This window comes from Protomyctophum parallelum, assembly GCF_964188405.1.
Source record: "Protomyctophum parallelum genome assembly, chromosome: 18".
NCBI lineage: Eukaryota > Metazoa > Chordata > Actinopteri > Myctophiformes > Myctophidae > Protomyctophum > Protomyctophum parallelum.
In genome coordinates this window covers 34,136,368-34,152,153 of record NC_139716.1, presented here as the reverse complement: position 1 = coordinate 34,152,153, position 15,786 = coordinate 34,136,368, and the positions used below count along the sequence as shown (strand labels likewise).

The following is a 15,786-nucleotide window of genomic DNA, read 5'->3' as shown; positions in this document are numbered from 1 at the left end:
CAACTTTTCACCACTGTTTGGAAAATCCTTGTGAAGGTCAGGAATTAGATTTGGCAGGCAAGATGTGTCGTCGTCCATCCCCATGCCCCCCCCCCCCCCCCCCCCCATCAGAAGCACAGTAAGCACTCAAAGATACGAGTAGGATACAAAGGTAGCCTGAAAGGCTGCATTATTGCATATTGCATTCCAATGGGTGATTGAGGGTTGCGCTCTACTCGCAACAGCCAATCCACTGGTGTTTGTCCTCAGTCGTATTTTCAAATGGATCTTTATACGACGGGAAAACTTAAAGATTCCCTTCTCGCGTGCCAGTGGCACATGTCCCACGGACCGGCACCGGTCTGTGTGCCGGTGGTTGGGAGCCTCTGCTATAGGGGACACGGGGAGATGCATGCAAACTTCACACAGAACGGCCCTTTCGCCAACCCCACCTCGGGTATGGGCACTGATGACGCGGAGGTGAGAGCACGCCCCCAGTGCGCACAGCTTCCCCGGTGGGAATCGAACCCAGGACATTCTAGCTCTGAGGTGGCAGCCCTACCGACTGTGCCACCGTGCCCCCTACAAAGCTGTCTTTCTGTTATGTGAAATGTTTATATGTGTTGCATACAAGGCCGCTGGGTCGCAAGACAAATTTCAGTGCAAACTGACAATTGACTATAGAGCTGCCGAGGACAGAGAGGGATGGAGAGAGCTGGTCAACAGACAGTCTGTACTGTGGTGCCCCAACGACCCTCCGGGGTTACGGAATAGAAAGAAAGAAGAATAAAGAAAGACTATAGCGCTATATAAATACACCATGTACCATTCACCCATGTTATTGTTTATATCTCTCGTCTCCATCAGGCCTGAACGACGGGGAGAGCCGGGGCCGCTGGGAGTGGGTGGGCCGGGAGGCGGTCTCTTACACCAACTGGAGGAAGACCCCTCCCCGCTCCAAGACGAAGGGCGGCAACAGGAAGTGCGTGCTGGTGTGGAGGCGGGCCAAGTGGCAGATCAGGGACTGCAGGAGCAGCCGCGGGCACCGCTACGTGTGCTCCGTCAAAGTGTGACCGGCCGACAGACGTATAGGCAGGCGGTGCGTCACAACCAACCCACGCTGTCTGTAAGGAGTTGTTACAACAGTAACTAAAGACTGATCTCAGGACGGTAATAACTCCCCGCCAGCATGGATAGGAACAGGGACTGCTTCTCTTTTTCTTCTTCTTCTTTTTGATTTCCGGCAGTATGGACGCCACAAGGTGTATTACTGCCCTCCACTGGTCTGGTGGTTTATTCACCTATACTTACTATAGTCCAGTATTGTGCAGGAACTGCAGTACTGCCTTTGAAATCAATTGGTGATTCTCACAGTGGCCAAACAAAGAAAAAACTGAAAAAGCCTCCACTCTTAGCTCTGTCATCATTATAAATAGACATTGTCTTTATCTGTTATAAATTATAACAGATAAAGACAATGTCTATTTATAATGACTAGCCCTTACCCGTTGTGAGATATTTGCCCCCCCTTGTGGCCGTGGGGGGTACTGCGCCCGGGTGCGTTTGTAATTGACTAATAAATTCATTAATAATCATTAATGTGTGAAATCGGAAAAAGGGCTTCGTTACGCCCTCCATATTCATATGGTCAATGCCTGTGTGGAAAGTGGGAGTGATTGGTGCAGGCAGTAAGGAGCTACGGCAGTGTTTCTGACACACAGACACACACACACACACACAGACACACAGACACACACTCAGACATTGTTAGAATTATAGTATGATGATGATGATGATGATGATGACATAATAACTTATAATAAATACTGCACTCTTGAAACACATGTTTCACTGTTTCTGGATGCCCACACTGACATAGCCTTGTCATGTTTAAGCAAGTTATTATTTAACCCAAGGGACCTCTCCTCACCCCTTTTAAAAAACACAATGTATTGTGCCTTTGTTGTAAATATCCGCAGGTTGACAAACTAGACACGGCTAATATGCTCTGGACACTTCATTATATATCGTGAAAACATCCATGGATATTTTTCTACCCGGAAACACCCGTTTGTTTACAAGCATTCAAACATTTTGATGGTCTATATACAAATTACAGAACCAGCCTACAGTTGACTTCCCCTTCAAGCTGTTACTTGTGTATGTCTAACAGAAGTAACCCAACCGTAAAACCATGGTAGTCGATGTAGGCCTACCTGCAATGTGTGTAGTAAGTGAGTAGTTGTGTATGTGTAGCAACCCAGGAATCTCCTTCGCGTTTGAGTAAATGGTCCACGCCCCCTTGTGACTTTCCCTACTTGCGCGGACGAGGATTTACTATTCTGTCCTATCGGGTTGCAACTCGAACGGGGCTGAGTCGGCTGAAGCGAACTTCGCAACGCTCGAAACGGCAACGTGGGTCAAGTTCGCTTGAGACGGCGCCCCTCCGTCGCGGTCTGAAACACTGTACTTTATCCCCTACTACTAGTAGGAGAGGGGGCGTGACCATTTACTCAAACGCGAAAGATATTCCATGTTCACGACCTATAAATGTATGCTAATTATTAATTTGTAAATGTATGATAAATGTGTCATTTGAAGTGACATTATTACTGCTGTATCTATGTGTTGATATATTGTTTTTTAGTACAGTATTTTCTATTTACAGTGTTTTTGTTTGTGTTGTGCTTAACGTTTATGTTTGTATGTTTGTCTCAGAGATTACATACATTTCTGCATTGTTTAAATATTGTTTACACAAATCTAGTATCATGTTTTGACAAGCTTAGTGCTAAACTACTGTCTACAAAAATACATATTACAATATTAATTTGTGATCTAAAAGTGTGTACTGAAGTCCTGACTTCACTCGCTCATCCCCTGGGTTGCGGAAGTCATTTCTCTGTGGAGAATAACATTGGGTCATCTTAGAACCGTCTCATTTAAGCATTGTGGTCCAAAAATAAAATAAACAATGTCTCGTTCAGAGTATGAGTTTATATGCCGTTCAGAATTCCATTGGCTTACTGTAGGAGGCAGGCAATCATGACTAGGTCGTGTTTAGAGTCGTGTTTACAGTCGTCAGTAGTGGTGCGTGCAAATGTAGGCCAGCCTGCTTCACACCTGGCAAAAATAGGTTTCCAGTACTGCATAATGTGCATATTCATAAACATGTATTCACTCACATTTTATGAACGTAGTGATATGTGAATGTACATAAATACATGCACATTAAAGCCCTTTTAAATAAGATGAGAGAGCGATTATCTATAAAAGGGGGGATAAAAACGAATTAAGCGTGAACTCGGAGAAGGCAGGCTGTAAAAGCCATCAAGGACATTCTGAAGCTATCGGTTGTTTGAGTGAGACAGAGTTGATGTTTGTCTGAACTTTTACACACTCGCATGCACTGCTGGCCAGTGGTGGAAAAAGTACTCAAATGTTTTATCTAAGTAAAACGTATTTAGCTTGTAGATTGGCTATGTCTTTCTTATATTATTTGGGAATTTGTCCAATGTTTGACCAGTTTTCAAGTTTGTTGATTACTTTTGATGCAATAATGGTCTTCCTTCTTTCTTTCTTTCTTTTTCTCTTTCTTTCCTTCCTTCCTTCCTTCCTTCCTTCCTTCCTTCCTTCCTTCCTTCCTTCCTTCCTTCCTTCCTTCCTTCCTTCCTTCCCTCCCTCCCTCCCTCCCTCCCTTTATATTTTGGTATCTAAAAAGGGTTTTCAACATCCTTAAATTGTTGTCACTCCACTGTCATCCCCCCATCCCTCTCTCAAAAAGAAAAAAACAATAATCCTGTGGGGTGTCCCGACCCACAGGTTGCTCAGCAGTGGTGTAGAAGTGGGCCAATGGGGTGTTGCAGCATGCCTAGCAGAGCCAGATCGAGCAACAAAGCGGGGTTAAACAGTGATTATGGTCCGTCATGTGATCCGCTGCTTACTGCCATGAATGAGCTCTTTTCTTCAAGCCTTTTCCTTCTGACCATCTCATGTTCCTGACCGTGGTCTGCCTCTGTCTGGCCCGTACACTACTATACTGGCTGCAACATGGTGAGTCCATTTATTTCAACTATACATAACTGTATCTTTTAACTATACTGGCCTGCAAATGTACTGAGGGAAAGAAAAGGCTTTCAGACAGTGGTTTTCAACCCCAGTGGTTTTCAACCCAGAGGCTACAGTATCTCTGATGAGATACTGTAGCCTCTCAGACGCCAAAACTTCGCATACTGTATGTTGTTATTGTTAGATTTTGTCAACATGCTGTATTGATGTTGGTACCATTATAGGAGAGATAACAGGCAAACGTTGATCAAAATAACAATTCTTCTACATCCTCTAATTTTGTGGACTTTCTTGTAAATCAAGCAATGCTGATGTTAACCAACCAATAATCTAACTCTTGAGAGTGTAACATTAAACGGACCCTTATGGGTCCATTTGTCCATTTTACACTCTCAAGCGTTAAAGATCCAATTATATGGATCTTTAACTCCATGATCCAACCATTTGGTTACCAACTCTGTGATTTATCTGGGGACCACCCGGATCCCCCTCAAGGATCCCCCCTCACTGGCGGTCCCCGGACCGTTGGTTGAGAACCACTGATTTCAACTAACATAACTGTAGCTTTTAATTATAATAATATAATATAATTAAATATAATATAATTATAATTATAATTTCATTATAGGTAAAAAAAATCCACAGTTCTAAAAAGTATAGCAGCAACAGCCGATGTACAAGCTTACAGCGCGTCACGTCGTGAGCTTGTACAGTAGATCAGCTATTTTCATTAAGTTTGCAGCGTGACACTCTGTCATATGACAAAGTGTAAAAACTCTCAGTGAATCATGGACACGGGTCATCAATGTGTTTGCACAGGGGTCAGGAGGTCATCAATATGTCCATGGCAATTAAAGACTTGGTCTTATCCGTGGCAATTTTTAGATTTCCATTCTTTACGCACCATTATAATGTTCTTATTTTGATCATAAGACCCATGACTACTGAATGTCAAGTCTCCAAGTTTTCATAAAAAATATGTATGACACTTACTTATACTATACGACACTATGACATTATAGGCCTATAGGAGTCCAACTTGTACTAGTGGTTCTCAAATGTTTTATTTGCAAGGACCCCCTTAACTCTGAGGGTGTACAAATGGACGCTAAGGGTCCATTTAGTTCCATTTATACACTCTCAGAGTTACAGACATGTTGTGGTCATTCAGGCCAAGCTCTTTATGTGTTTCTGTCCACTCATTTTGTATGTCCGTGGCAAAAACTAATAATTTTGACAAAAATGCCCAGCCCAATTAAGCCAGCATGGCGATGACCCTGACTCCTGATCATGGAGAGAACATGTTGACTGTAACGCCAAGGCTCTCCTGTCATTTTGACACGGCCTTGGATTGATGGCAACTACAGTAACTAATCTATACTATACCTTAAACCCATTCACATATCTTACTTTTCTTTACTTCAGTTCTGTAGGAGGCAAAAACTAATTTTATACCCCTTTTTTCTTTTCTTTTTTACCGAATATGGGTAGAGAGAGAGAGAAAGGGAGGGAGAGAGAGAGAGAGAGAGAGAGAGAGAGAGAGAGAGAGAGAGAGAGAGAGAGAGAGAGAGAGAGAGAGAGAGAGAGAGAGAGGCAGGGAGGGAGGGAGAGAGGGAGAGAGAGAGGGAGGGAGGGAGAGAGAGAGGGAGAGAGAGACATCATGGCCTATGATGATGGCCTCATCTGAAATCTCTGATTCCCTGCTGATTCTGATTAATGGAATGAATGTTGGAGAAAGAACTCTTCAAGTTGTTGCTGTTGTTTTAGCCTCAGTTGTTCCCAGGGCAGCAGCACCATGAGGCCCATGATAGCAGCAGGTTGTTGACTGTGTTGCTGTTGTTTTAGCCTCAGTAATTCACATGGCAGCAGCACCATGAGGCCCAGACTCATAACAGCAGGTTGTTGACTGTGTTGCTGTTGTTTTAGCCTCAGTAATTCACATGGCAGCAGCACCAGGAGGCCCAGACTCATAACAGCAGGTTGTTGACTGTGTTGCTGTTGTTTTAGCCTCAGTAATTCACATGGCAGCAGCACCAGGAGGCCCAGACTCATAACAGCAGGTTGTTGACTGTGTTGCTGTTGTTTTAGCCTCAGTAATTCACATGGCAGCAGCACCATGAGGCCCATGATAGCAGCAGGTTGTTGACTGTGTTGCTGTTGTTTTAGCCTCAGTAATTCCCAGGGCAGCAGCACCATGAGGCCCAGACCCATAGCAGCAGGTTGTTGACTGTGTTGCTGTTGTTTTAGCCTCAGTTATTCCCAGGGCAGCAGCACCATGAGGCCCAGACCCATAGCAGCAGGTTGTTGACTGTGTTGCCCTTGTTTTAGCCTCAGTTCCCAGGGCAGCAGCAGCAGACCCAGGTTCCTCCGGGCTCTCCGAGGCTGTCGTTGGCCTACCAGAACCTATCAGAGATCCCCTACGACAGCATCCTGAGCCGTGGACGTCTGGAGGTCCTGGACCTGAGCTACAATCTGCTGGACGAGTATCCTTTAGAGCAGTATATGAGCGTTGGACTCCCACTACAACGCATTTATCGTTTATCAATCGATTGTTTCTCCACACAAGCTCCCTATGTTGTCAATGGAAGGAAATCAGGTCAGGTGCATGTTAAATATTCCTGATATGAGGTATATGTTGCTGTGATTGGTGTGTGTTAATCGGAACCCTGCTCTATGTATTAGTGGGTTCATGATCCTTCATTCAGTTTGTTAATCGGAACCCTGCCCTCCTGGGCTGCCTGGAGCGCCTCAGCACGCTGGTCCTGGACTGCAACAACTACACGGCGCACGTCAAGTTCCCCTACATGCCCAGCGTGACCGCCGTGTGCATCAACAAGAACCGCATCACCAACCTGCCTGTGTTCGTGGAGGAGATACGGCGCAAGTTCCCCAACATCAGGTAGGTCCAGTCGGCCGCGTCCGATCACCTTTATATCGGCCATTTTGTTCCGTGATGTCGTTAACACCATGGCGTTATAAAGGATAGAGAGCGGACCGGGAGCGACAGCCCCGCCCTCCCCACTATTCATTTCAATGGTTGCTCAGTGGTGTTTTGAAGCACTTTTCGATTTGACCACCTACAGTTGGTGTTCAAAATGCGAGTGCTCAATGTTAAACCCCAGCTGCGCAGGGTTTACTAGTGCTAAATGCACTGGCCGCCTGCAGTACCAGCTTTGACCACTATGTCTCGGCGGCTTCAACATTGGCCAGCCGCTCTGGGGGATTTCTTTGGTCCCGATCCGATTCCGATCATTCAATTTTGAGTACCTGCCGATACCAATTTTTCCTGATTCGATATTTATATATGTTTTGGTGCTATCCCTTTTGGACTAAGTTGCTGTTTTTACATTTCAAACAATCAATCAATCAAGAACATATTTACGTAACCCCCAGAAGAGAATATATGTTGTCTGGAATTCTGAAGTAGAAACCATAAAATGCAATAGAGGCCTGGGAATCTACTCCAGAAACACACCGTTTATTTACCAGTTGTGTTATGGTTTCTTTACATCCAGGATCCTCAGCATGATGAACAACGAGGCGGCACCGAGTTATTTCAACGGAGGAAGTCTCACGCAGTATAGAGATTACAGGTAATAGACTACAGGTAAACTCCATCACCCTCACCCAGTATAGAGATTACAGGTAATAGACTACAGGTAAACTCCATCACCCTCACCCAGTATAGAGATTACAGGTAATAGACTACAGGTAAACTCCATCACCCTCACCCAGTATAGAGATTACAGGTAATAGACTACAGGTAAACTCCATCACCCTCACCCAGTATAGAGATTACAGGTAAACTCCATCACCCTCACCCAGTATGTTAAAAGTATAGAGATTACAGGTGAACTCCATCACCCTCACCCAGTATAGAGATTACAGGTAAACTCCATCACCCTCACCCAGTATGTTAAAAGTATAGAGATTACAGGTAAACTCCATCACCCTCACCCAGTATGTTAAAAGTATAGAGATTACAGGTGAACTTCATCACCCTCACCCAGTATGTTAAAAGTATAGAGATTACAGGTGAACTTCATCACCCTCACCCAGTATGTTAAAAGTATAGAGATTACAGGTGAACTCCATCACCCTCACCCAGTATGTTAAAAGTATAGAGATTACAGGTGAACTCCATCACCCTCACCCAGTATGTTAAAAGTATAGGGATTACAGGTAAACTCCATCACCCTCACCCAGTATAGAGATTACAGGTAATAGACCACAGGTGAACTGAACTCCATCACCCTCACCCAGTATGTTAAAAGTATAGAGATTACAGGTAATAGACTACAGGTGAACTGAACTCTATCACCCTCACCCAGTATGTTAAAAAGTATAGGGATTACAGGTAAACTCCATCACCCTCACCCAGTATAGAGATTACAGGTAATAGACTACAGGTGAACTGAACTCCATCACCCTCACCCAGTATGTTAAAAGTATAGAGATTACAGGTAATAGACTACAGGTGAACTGAACTCCATCACCCTCACCCAGTATGTTAAAAGTAGGGATTACAGGTAAACTGCGGGAGTCTTTAATGCACCATTTCATGATCACACTAGAAATCACACATCGTCTCTGTCGGGTCGGAAACCTCTTATGTCCTAAAAAAAACAGTTACTTTTCAGGATTCAAATCCAAACACAGCAGATCGACAAGCTCAAAAGCACAAGGCCTTGTTTTAATGCATTTAGGGTAGGGGACTAGTTGGCCAATTAAGAGCCAAGATCTTGCAGCATGTGGGTGCATATTTTTGGTCCGACGTCCTAACAGACCGACACGCAATAGTCCGACACCCTACCCAAACCCTAACCTAACCCTTAACCCACGACACACTACCCAAACCCTAACCTAACCCTTAACCCACCCTACCCAAACCCTAACCTAACCCTTAACCCACGCGGAAGCCACGGGTGAGTCTTAACCAGCCACTTATGTTGGAGCCACTGGTGAGTCTTAACCGGCCACATATGTTGGAGCCACGGGTGAGTCTTAACCGGCCACGCATGTGTCTTAACCGGCCACGCATGTGTCTTAACCGGCCACGAATGTGTCTTAACCGGCCACGCATGTGTCTTAACCGGCCACGCATGTGTCTTAACCGGCCACGCATGTGTCTTAACCGGCCACGAATGTTGGAGCCACAGGTGAGTCTTAACCGGCCACATATGTCGGACTATTGGTACGTCAGGAAATCACAAATGGCTTCAGGCGTCACTATCAAGAGAGAAACGCAAATATATATTATATATATATATATATCTTCTATATATATAATATAGAAGAGCAGTACATACTTCCAGCAATCAGGATTGCATAGTCAGAGGAGACTTAAGGAGGACTTATTTCCATTGTGATCCAAATAAATAAATAAATAGTTACAGCATATGATAAGAAGAACATTTACTAACATGTACTAACATTACAATACTAATGACATTTACAACCGACCATCATAGATCAATGAACAAAAGACAACACATAGATATAAATAGATAAATACAGCACTATACTAACTTGCCCATCAGCCACTTTTTCAACCTATTTAAAAAAATGTTCAAAGACTGGGCAAATTTAATTTCCCTTGGGATTTTGTTCCAATCCTCTACCCTATGTCTCAGGTTTGGTGGTTTAAGATCAGCTACACTAGCCCTTGTGTTCAAACTATAGAAATGGTTAACATACGGGAAGTAACCTTTAAAACATTTTGGGCAATTTTATAGACCATAATGAGTCTCAGTTGTTGATCTTCTGCCTTCCACTGGGAGCCAATTTAATTCTCTAAAATGGTTAGCGCCAATGTGGGTTCTTGGGGAGAGATAAAGGACTATCCTCATTAGTTTATTTTGTGATGTCTGTAATTTATCTTTGGTATTTTTAGATAAGCTGTTGTACCAGGTTAGGCGTAATCAAAGAGACATTGTACTAATGCTGAGGCCAGTGTCCTCATAGTGGTTCTATCTAGACATTTGGCAATCCTAGCTAGGAACTTAGTCCTTGCGTGGATCTTGCCAATAACTGAGTGGGCCATCTGTACACTAGACTAGACACTAGACATACACTGTACACTAGACATCTAGTGTGCAACCTAAATATGTAACTGATTTTTTTCTCCTGGAGGTTACCTCTCTTAAGTTGTGCTTGGAAGCAAAAACAATACATTCAGATTTACCCAAATGCAAGGATAACTTGTTTTCACATATGTTCACTGATTGTTTGCTAAATGTCTCTCCTGCACTGCTGGTGGCATTTCCCTTGATTAGGAAGGTGCAAGTGCTGTGCAGGGGAGGGGTGTTTCCTATGCTTTGAGTTTAATTTTCATTGAGTTTCCAACCCAAGTTATACTTGTTTCATTGAAATGCATCTTTAGTAATGTTTAGATTACTTTTATACAAGGGGTTATTTATGGGAGAATTTATATTGAGGTATTTGAGAGGAAAATTCTTTCTGTGTCCTGTGGTGGGATCCACTCCTAGTTAGATGTGGGCAGTAACACAGGTAACATACCTGAGAGGGAGCTACAGGGCCTTGTGTGATCAAGGTAATAAAGGTATAGCCTGAAGAGAGTTCTCATCCTCTCCAGTTTGGCTTTGTTCAGTTGTTGGGCGCCTTAAGTATTTATTTTGTTGCTCTATTTTTGGCCAGTGTATAGTTTTGCTATTTGAAATGTCCCTTTTGCACTGAAGAAAACTCTCTGGAGTTTGGTGGAGGAGTTTGGGGAAAATAAAAACCCTTAAGCCCAAACCACACTAAAGGGTCAGATTGGGACAAATAAGGTATATACAGTCGATCAGTGCGTCATACGTGTATCACGCGTCTCGTCATAATAAAGACAAGAAAAACAAAGTTAACAACAGTGCGCAATGCCAAACAATAAAGTGTCCATTTGTCAGTGCAAGAAAGCGTAATTCCCTTATGAATGTCTTGAATGAAGTCATGAATGTAATATAATGTAATTACTCTGATTACAGGCAGTATGTGATCAGCCAGCTCCCAGGCCTAGAGATCCTGGACGACACAGAGGTAGTGGAGAAGGAGAGAGCTCAGGCCAGGAAGACCTACCGGATCCACCACAGCAACGAGGGCAGCAAGAAGAGACGGGAGCTGCATCGATGATGATGACCATACTGTATACCTTACTGTATGTGTGTGACCATACTGTATACCTTACTGTGTGTGTGTGAACAGGTCGCATTCCAATCGCTGTCTCGACAAACTCTTTTCTGACGGGGGTCCGCTGCTCCGCGGACGAATACATTTTCCGGGGCTGTCCTTGACATGAAAAGGTTTGAGAAGCACTGGTTTGGATGTATTTATTAGATCCCCATTAGCTTACTGTGCATCACAGCAGCTACTCTTCCTGGGGTCTCAATCATATCAAAGAAACAACATATTTCATATTATTACATACACCATACAAAACATGTACTCATGACCTGTCTATTACAATTACATGTGATCGCTCTAAGGTAGGCCTAGAATTTAATCGTCAACATTGATATCAAAATATAACATGGTCATAAGCCTAATTAAAACTCCAGCAACATGTCACGCGACGACAATAACCGGTCTTCAAGTTAGCAAAGCTGAAGATCAGTTGTTTTGGAGGTTGCAAGTCATAAGACAGCCGTAAGTGTTCAAAAATATCAACAGTAGGCAAGTTCATTCCAACCCTTCATTGTCACCAATACTGTTGTTATGCACAAGTCATCTGATATATAATTGTGTCTAACAGGCTAACGCTTAACAGGATTACCTCTGCCTAAATGTTGAGCGCATCGATGACAAATTATGAGAATGACACATTAGAGCGGCATACAGCATGATTGTTAACTAATAGCCAGCGGTATATTTTACTCAATGTACGTACAGTATACTGTATATACGTACTTTACTTGAGTATTTTTTTATATTTTATATACTTATACTACAGAAACAAACAAGTACTGTATTACACCTTTTACTCCACTATATGTTATGATGAGGTATTGTTATAGGTTGAGGTACAATGTTCCCACACATTTTTACCAATGAATTTCCAAAAGCTTTCCAGAAAATAGACAATTGTCAGACCTATATATCAATCATTTAGCGCAATAATGAGTATATTACTCCTATGTGCAATGCCCAAAGACAGGCAGTGTAGCAACAATAAAGCATAGAATATATATAACGGTATAATTCCATTACAAATTTCATGACTTTTTTGACCACCTACCCTAGGGCATAGGATCATGCTGCAGTTTGATATTTTTTCATACATATTTCATGTTATAAGTTTTAGAAAATGTTTTTTATTACTAAATCAATAGCCAAAAACATGCAACAATGCATATCCAAATATTTTTCCAGGACCCTTGATAAATTCCAAACCTTTTCCAGGACTGGAAAATGTTATTTTTTTCTAATTTCAAAATATTTCCAGGAATCTCATGACCGTGGCCAGGAACCCTGGAGGTAAAACCAGACTCTCGTTTACGGCTGCACTGTAACACTAAAGTGATGAACACATGAATGCATAATAGGATCATAATATGATTGTGAAATGGACCGTTCGTTGTGCATATTGAGTACTTTTACCTTTGATACTGTATAGTATATTTTGATGCCAATATTTTTGCACTTTTACTCAAGTACTTCCCGTATACCAAAATTATTCTTAGCATTCTTAAAGAACAGAGCCATTTGTAACAAATTGTGAAATGTGTTATCGTGTTTTTCAGTAAATAAATGGCTAAACTCATGACGTGAACGATCTCTTTGCTATCACAACAACAATGATGATGATAATGAAGATGATGGTGATGAACGTCAGTTACAGACTTTATATTTTAATTATTAAGTATAAATATAACTGCAAAAATGACAGTGGCAGTTAAGAGGTGTTTATCATTATTGGTTGGAATGGATGTTGCGTCTCTGTGCTGTGCTGGTATAGGATGTGTACAGCGCTAGTTCTCAACATGAGGGTTGGCACCCCCAGGGTCGGATGGATGAATGGATGGATGGACATTAGCTTGATGTTCACATTCTATTGTGGACGTCTTTCGCTCCACATCAAGCTCAACGCAGACCAGACTGAGCTTCTCTTCTTCCAGGTGAGTCTGGTCCAACTTCTGGTCCAGTCTGGTTGAACTGGCCAGAGTCTGGTCCAACCAACACATTGTGATGTCCACAGTGCATAGTGTGTGGAGTTGCACAGCAGACACACAGAGGCAATCTCAACAACACAGCAGTCGTGGATGGTAACTATAGTACATTTATATGCCTACTGTCCTTAAGTACAGTTTTGAGGTTTTTGTACATAACTTCAGTATTTCCAATATCCAATACTTTTACCTCTACTCCACTACATCTCGGATCCAAATATTGTACTTTTTACTACACTACATTTATTTGACAGCTTTAGTTACTATAGTTACTTTGTATAGAAAAACATACATTACCCACCGTCCCACTTCAGCCCAATATACATTTCGGCTATTTGAAAATAGCCGATCTATACAAGCTCACAATGCGTTGCAATGTGACGCATTGTGAGCTCGTAGAGCTGCTATTTTTAAAAGATGTTCATAAAGTACATTTGAACACTTGAAATGGGATATTCTGCATAGCTTGTGAGAACTTTCTACTTTTGGTACTTTAAGTACATTTTGATTGATGTCAACACTTTTGTACTTTTACACAAGTACATTTCGAATTTTGGACTTTTACTTGTAATGGAGTACTTTTATATTGCAGTATTGGTAATTTACTTAAGCGTAACAAATGTGAGTACCTTTTTCCACCACAAGATGTGAGTACGGTACTTTTTCCCACCACTGTGTATACTGTAGTTGTACTGTAGTTCTACTGTAGCTGTACTGTCCAACACGGGTCACGTTGTGAAAACGGTGCGTTCGCTCAGCACTGAACTTTTTCACAGATCCAGTGGAAACTGCGGAAACAGAACACGTCGGTCCATCCTCCAGACTTGGTATCAAACACCACACATTCTTGTGTCGCGTTCGTATCGGCCCTTCTGTTGTCCGGCTGACCAGGGCTCCAGAACCTGTAGATATAATGGAACATTTCATTAATTACGATACATTTACAGCAGCGGTATTCAACCAGTGGTCCTTGAGGAGGTCCCAGGTGGTCCCCAGCTAAATGTTGGAGTTGGTAACTAAATGGACCCATATAGGACTATAGAGAGAGTAAAATGAAACCAACTGGACCCGTAAGATACCTTAAATTTACAAGAAGTCACACAATAGAGAATGTAGAAGAAATTACATTTGCCTGTTATCTCTTCTATGGTGCAACATCAATACAGCATGGAATTGTAGACAAAACCTTATCCAAAGACATAAAGACAACAAACTGAGAGGCTATCGTGGTCTGTGTCTCAAATGCTTGATCATGACCTCGGATTATACTGTACTATTAGATGCAGATTATCTGGATAGTGAAGTAGACACAAGACTGGGCCACATTTAGACTATGGTAGAGCAAACTCCAATTTAACTGCAGTAGTTAGACAGCGGATAATATGGGCACAAAGTACAGGTTATGATAATAATCTCTGTATCAGTCATGGGTATGTTTTGGGCACAACGTAAACTAGACCAAGGGTTGTGCTGAAGTTTGGATGGATTTGGACGGCAAGCTGCAGTGCAAATAACAGCTATGCAAACGCACCTACAGTATTTGGGTCAATGTAGCCTACATGTCTGCTCTAGAGGTTAGGCTAATAATTCCCTGGGAGACTGGGCGAGACTTTAGACCAGCTAGATCAGAGCTGCTCTAATCATGGGCACAATCACTTCTGACTTTTCTCAATCCATAACCCACATATTTCTGGTAGAAATACAACAGAATAAATGCATCTCAATTTAAGACCAACACACCCCGACCCTAAGCCACAAGTACACAGCTAGCTAAGTAACGGTACCTACACAACATGGGTGCTGGGCATAAGAAAAGATTATAGCATTGAAGTGTGCTGCATTGCATGGGCAGCCTTTGTGTACCATAGGCTACAAGGTATAGGGCTCAATATATCAGTATAAGTAGGCCTAATTGAAATGTCCTTAAAATGTTTGTTCAAATGAATAAGAGAAGAATGTACAGTGGAAGTCTTACGTCAGTGTGGTCAGTGTTGTTCCGTCCACCCACTTAAAACGATTTTCTTCCACTTTGTCGGTCAAACCCAGCCACAGCGTCTGGTAAAAATGTGAAACAAAGTCCTGGACAGAAAAGGACCACTGATGGTTACTGATGTACAAACTGTACAATAGATGTGTGTCTCCACACTTTGGCCCCTTTTTCCACCAAAATAATCTTGGTTCAATGCTGTATTATAGTAGTTATGTCAAGCTGTTTTTCTGTTTTTTTTCTTTTTTTATGTATGTTTTTTGTTTCTTTAGTTTTTTGTTTTCATTGATTCGTATGTTTTACTTGTGTTCGATCATTTATTATTATTTGGTGTAAAAAAAACAAAAAAACTTTTGAATAAAAACAAAGTTAAAGAAAAAAAGAATCTTGGTTCTAGAACCGGTTCCGTTCTAGATTCTTGGTGCTTTCATGGAACCCGTGGTCATGTTTTGGTTTAGTTCCGAACAAACTTTTAGGATTCTGAACCAATACATTTTTAGTGGAAACACTCTGCAATGGTTCAATATTAGGTAGGAAAAAGGAACGGAACCGGTTCAAACCTGGTGGAAAAAGGGGCCAAGAGGAATTTGG

General features: G+C 42.2%; 2 protein-coding genes across 2 annotated transcripts in view; both read left to right on the top strand.

Moving 5' to 3' along the window:
- frem1a (Fras1 related extracellular matrix 1a) overlaps nucleotides 1-1,052 on the top strand; it is a gene marked incomplete at its 3' end in the record, with an annotated part of 37,478 nt that extends 36,426 nt beyond the window's left edge. Inside the window, exons 39-40 of the mRNA XM_083789552.1 lie at nucleotides 614-621; nucleotides 847-1,052. Of these exons, the coding sequence (XP_083645678.1) occupies nucleotides 614-621; nucleotides 847-1,052 (214 nt within the window). The remainder of the gene's footprint in view (nucleotides 1-613; nucleotides 622-846) is intronic.
- A 2,910-nt stretch (nucleotides 1,053-3,962) lies between these two features.
- On the top strand, nucleotides 3,963-12,775 carry LOC310875430 (leucine-rich melanocyte differentiation-associated protein). The gene is made up of 5 exons (XM_083788659.1): nucleotides 3,963-4,032; nucleotides 6,376-6,530; nucleotides 6,764-6,946; nucleotides 7,563-7,640; nucleotides 11,031-12,775. The coding sequence occupies exons 1-5, from the start codon at nucleotides 4,030-4,032 to the stop codon at nucleotides 11,173-11,175; spliced, it is 564 nt and encodes a 187-aa protein (XP_083644785.1). The 5' UTR covers nucleotides 3,963-4,029; the 3' UTR covers nucleotides 11,176-12,775.
- Nucleotides 12,776-15,786: the final 3,011 nt, after the last annotated feature.

What these genes read in the sequence shown, in the direction of transcription:
- LOC310875430 (XM_083788659.1), top strand. An exon ending in CGCAAGTTCCCCAACATCAG is followed by an intron (nt 6,947 to 7,562) that starts GTAGGTCCAGTC and finishes CTTTACATCCAG; the next exon opens with GATCCTCAGCATGATGAACA. An exon ending in ACGCAGTATAGAGATTACAG is followed by an intron (nt 7,641 to 11,030) that starts GTAATAGACTAC and finishes CTCTGATTACAG; the next exon opens with GCAGTATGTGATCAGCCAGC.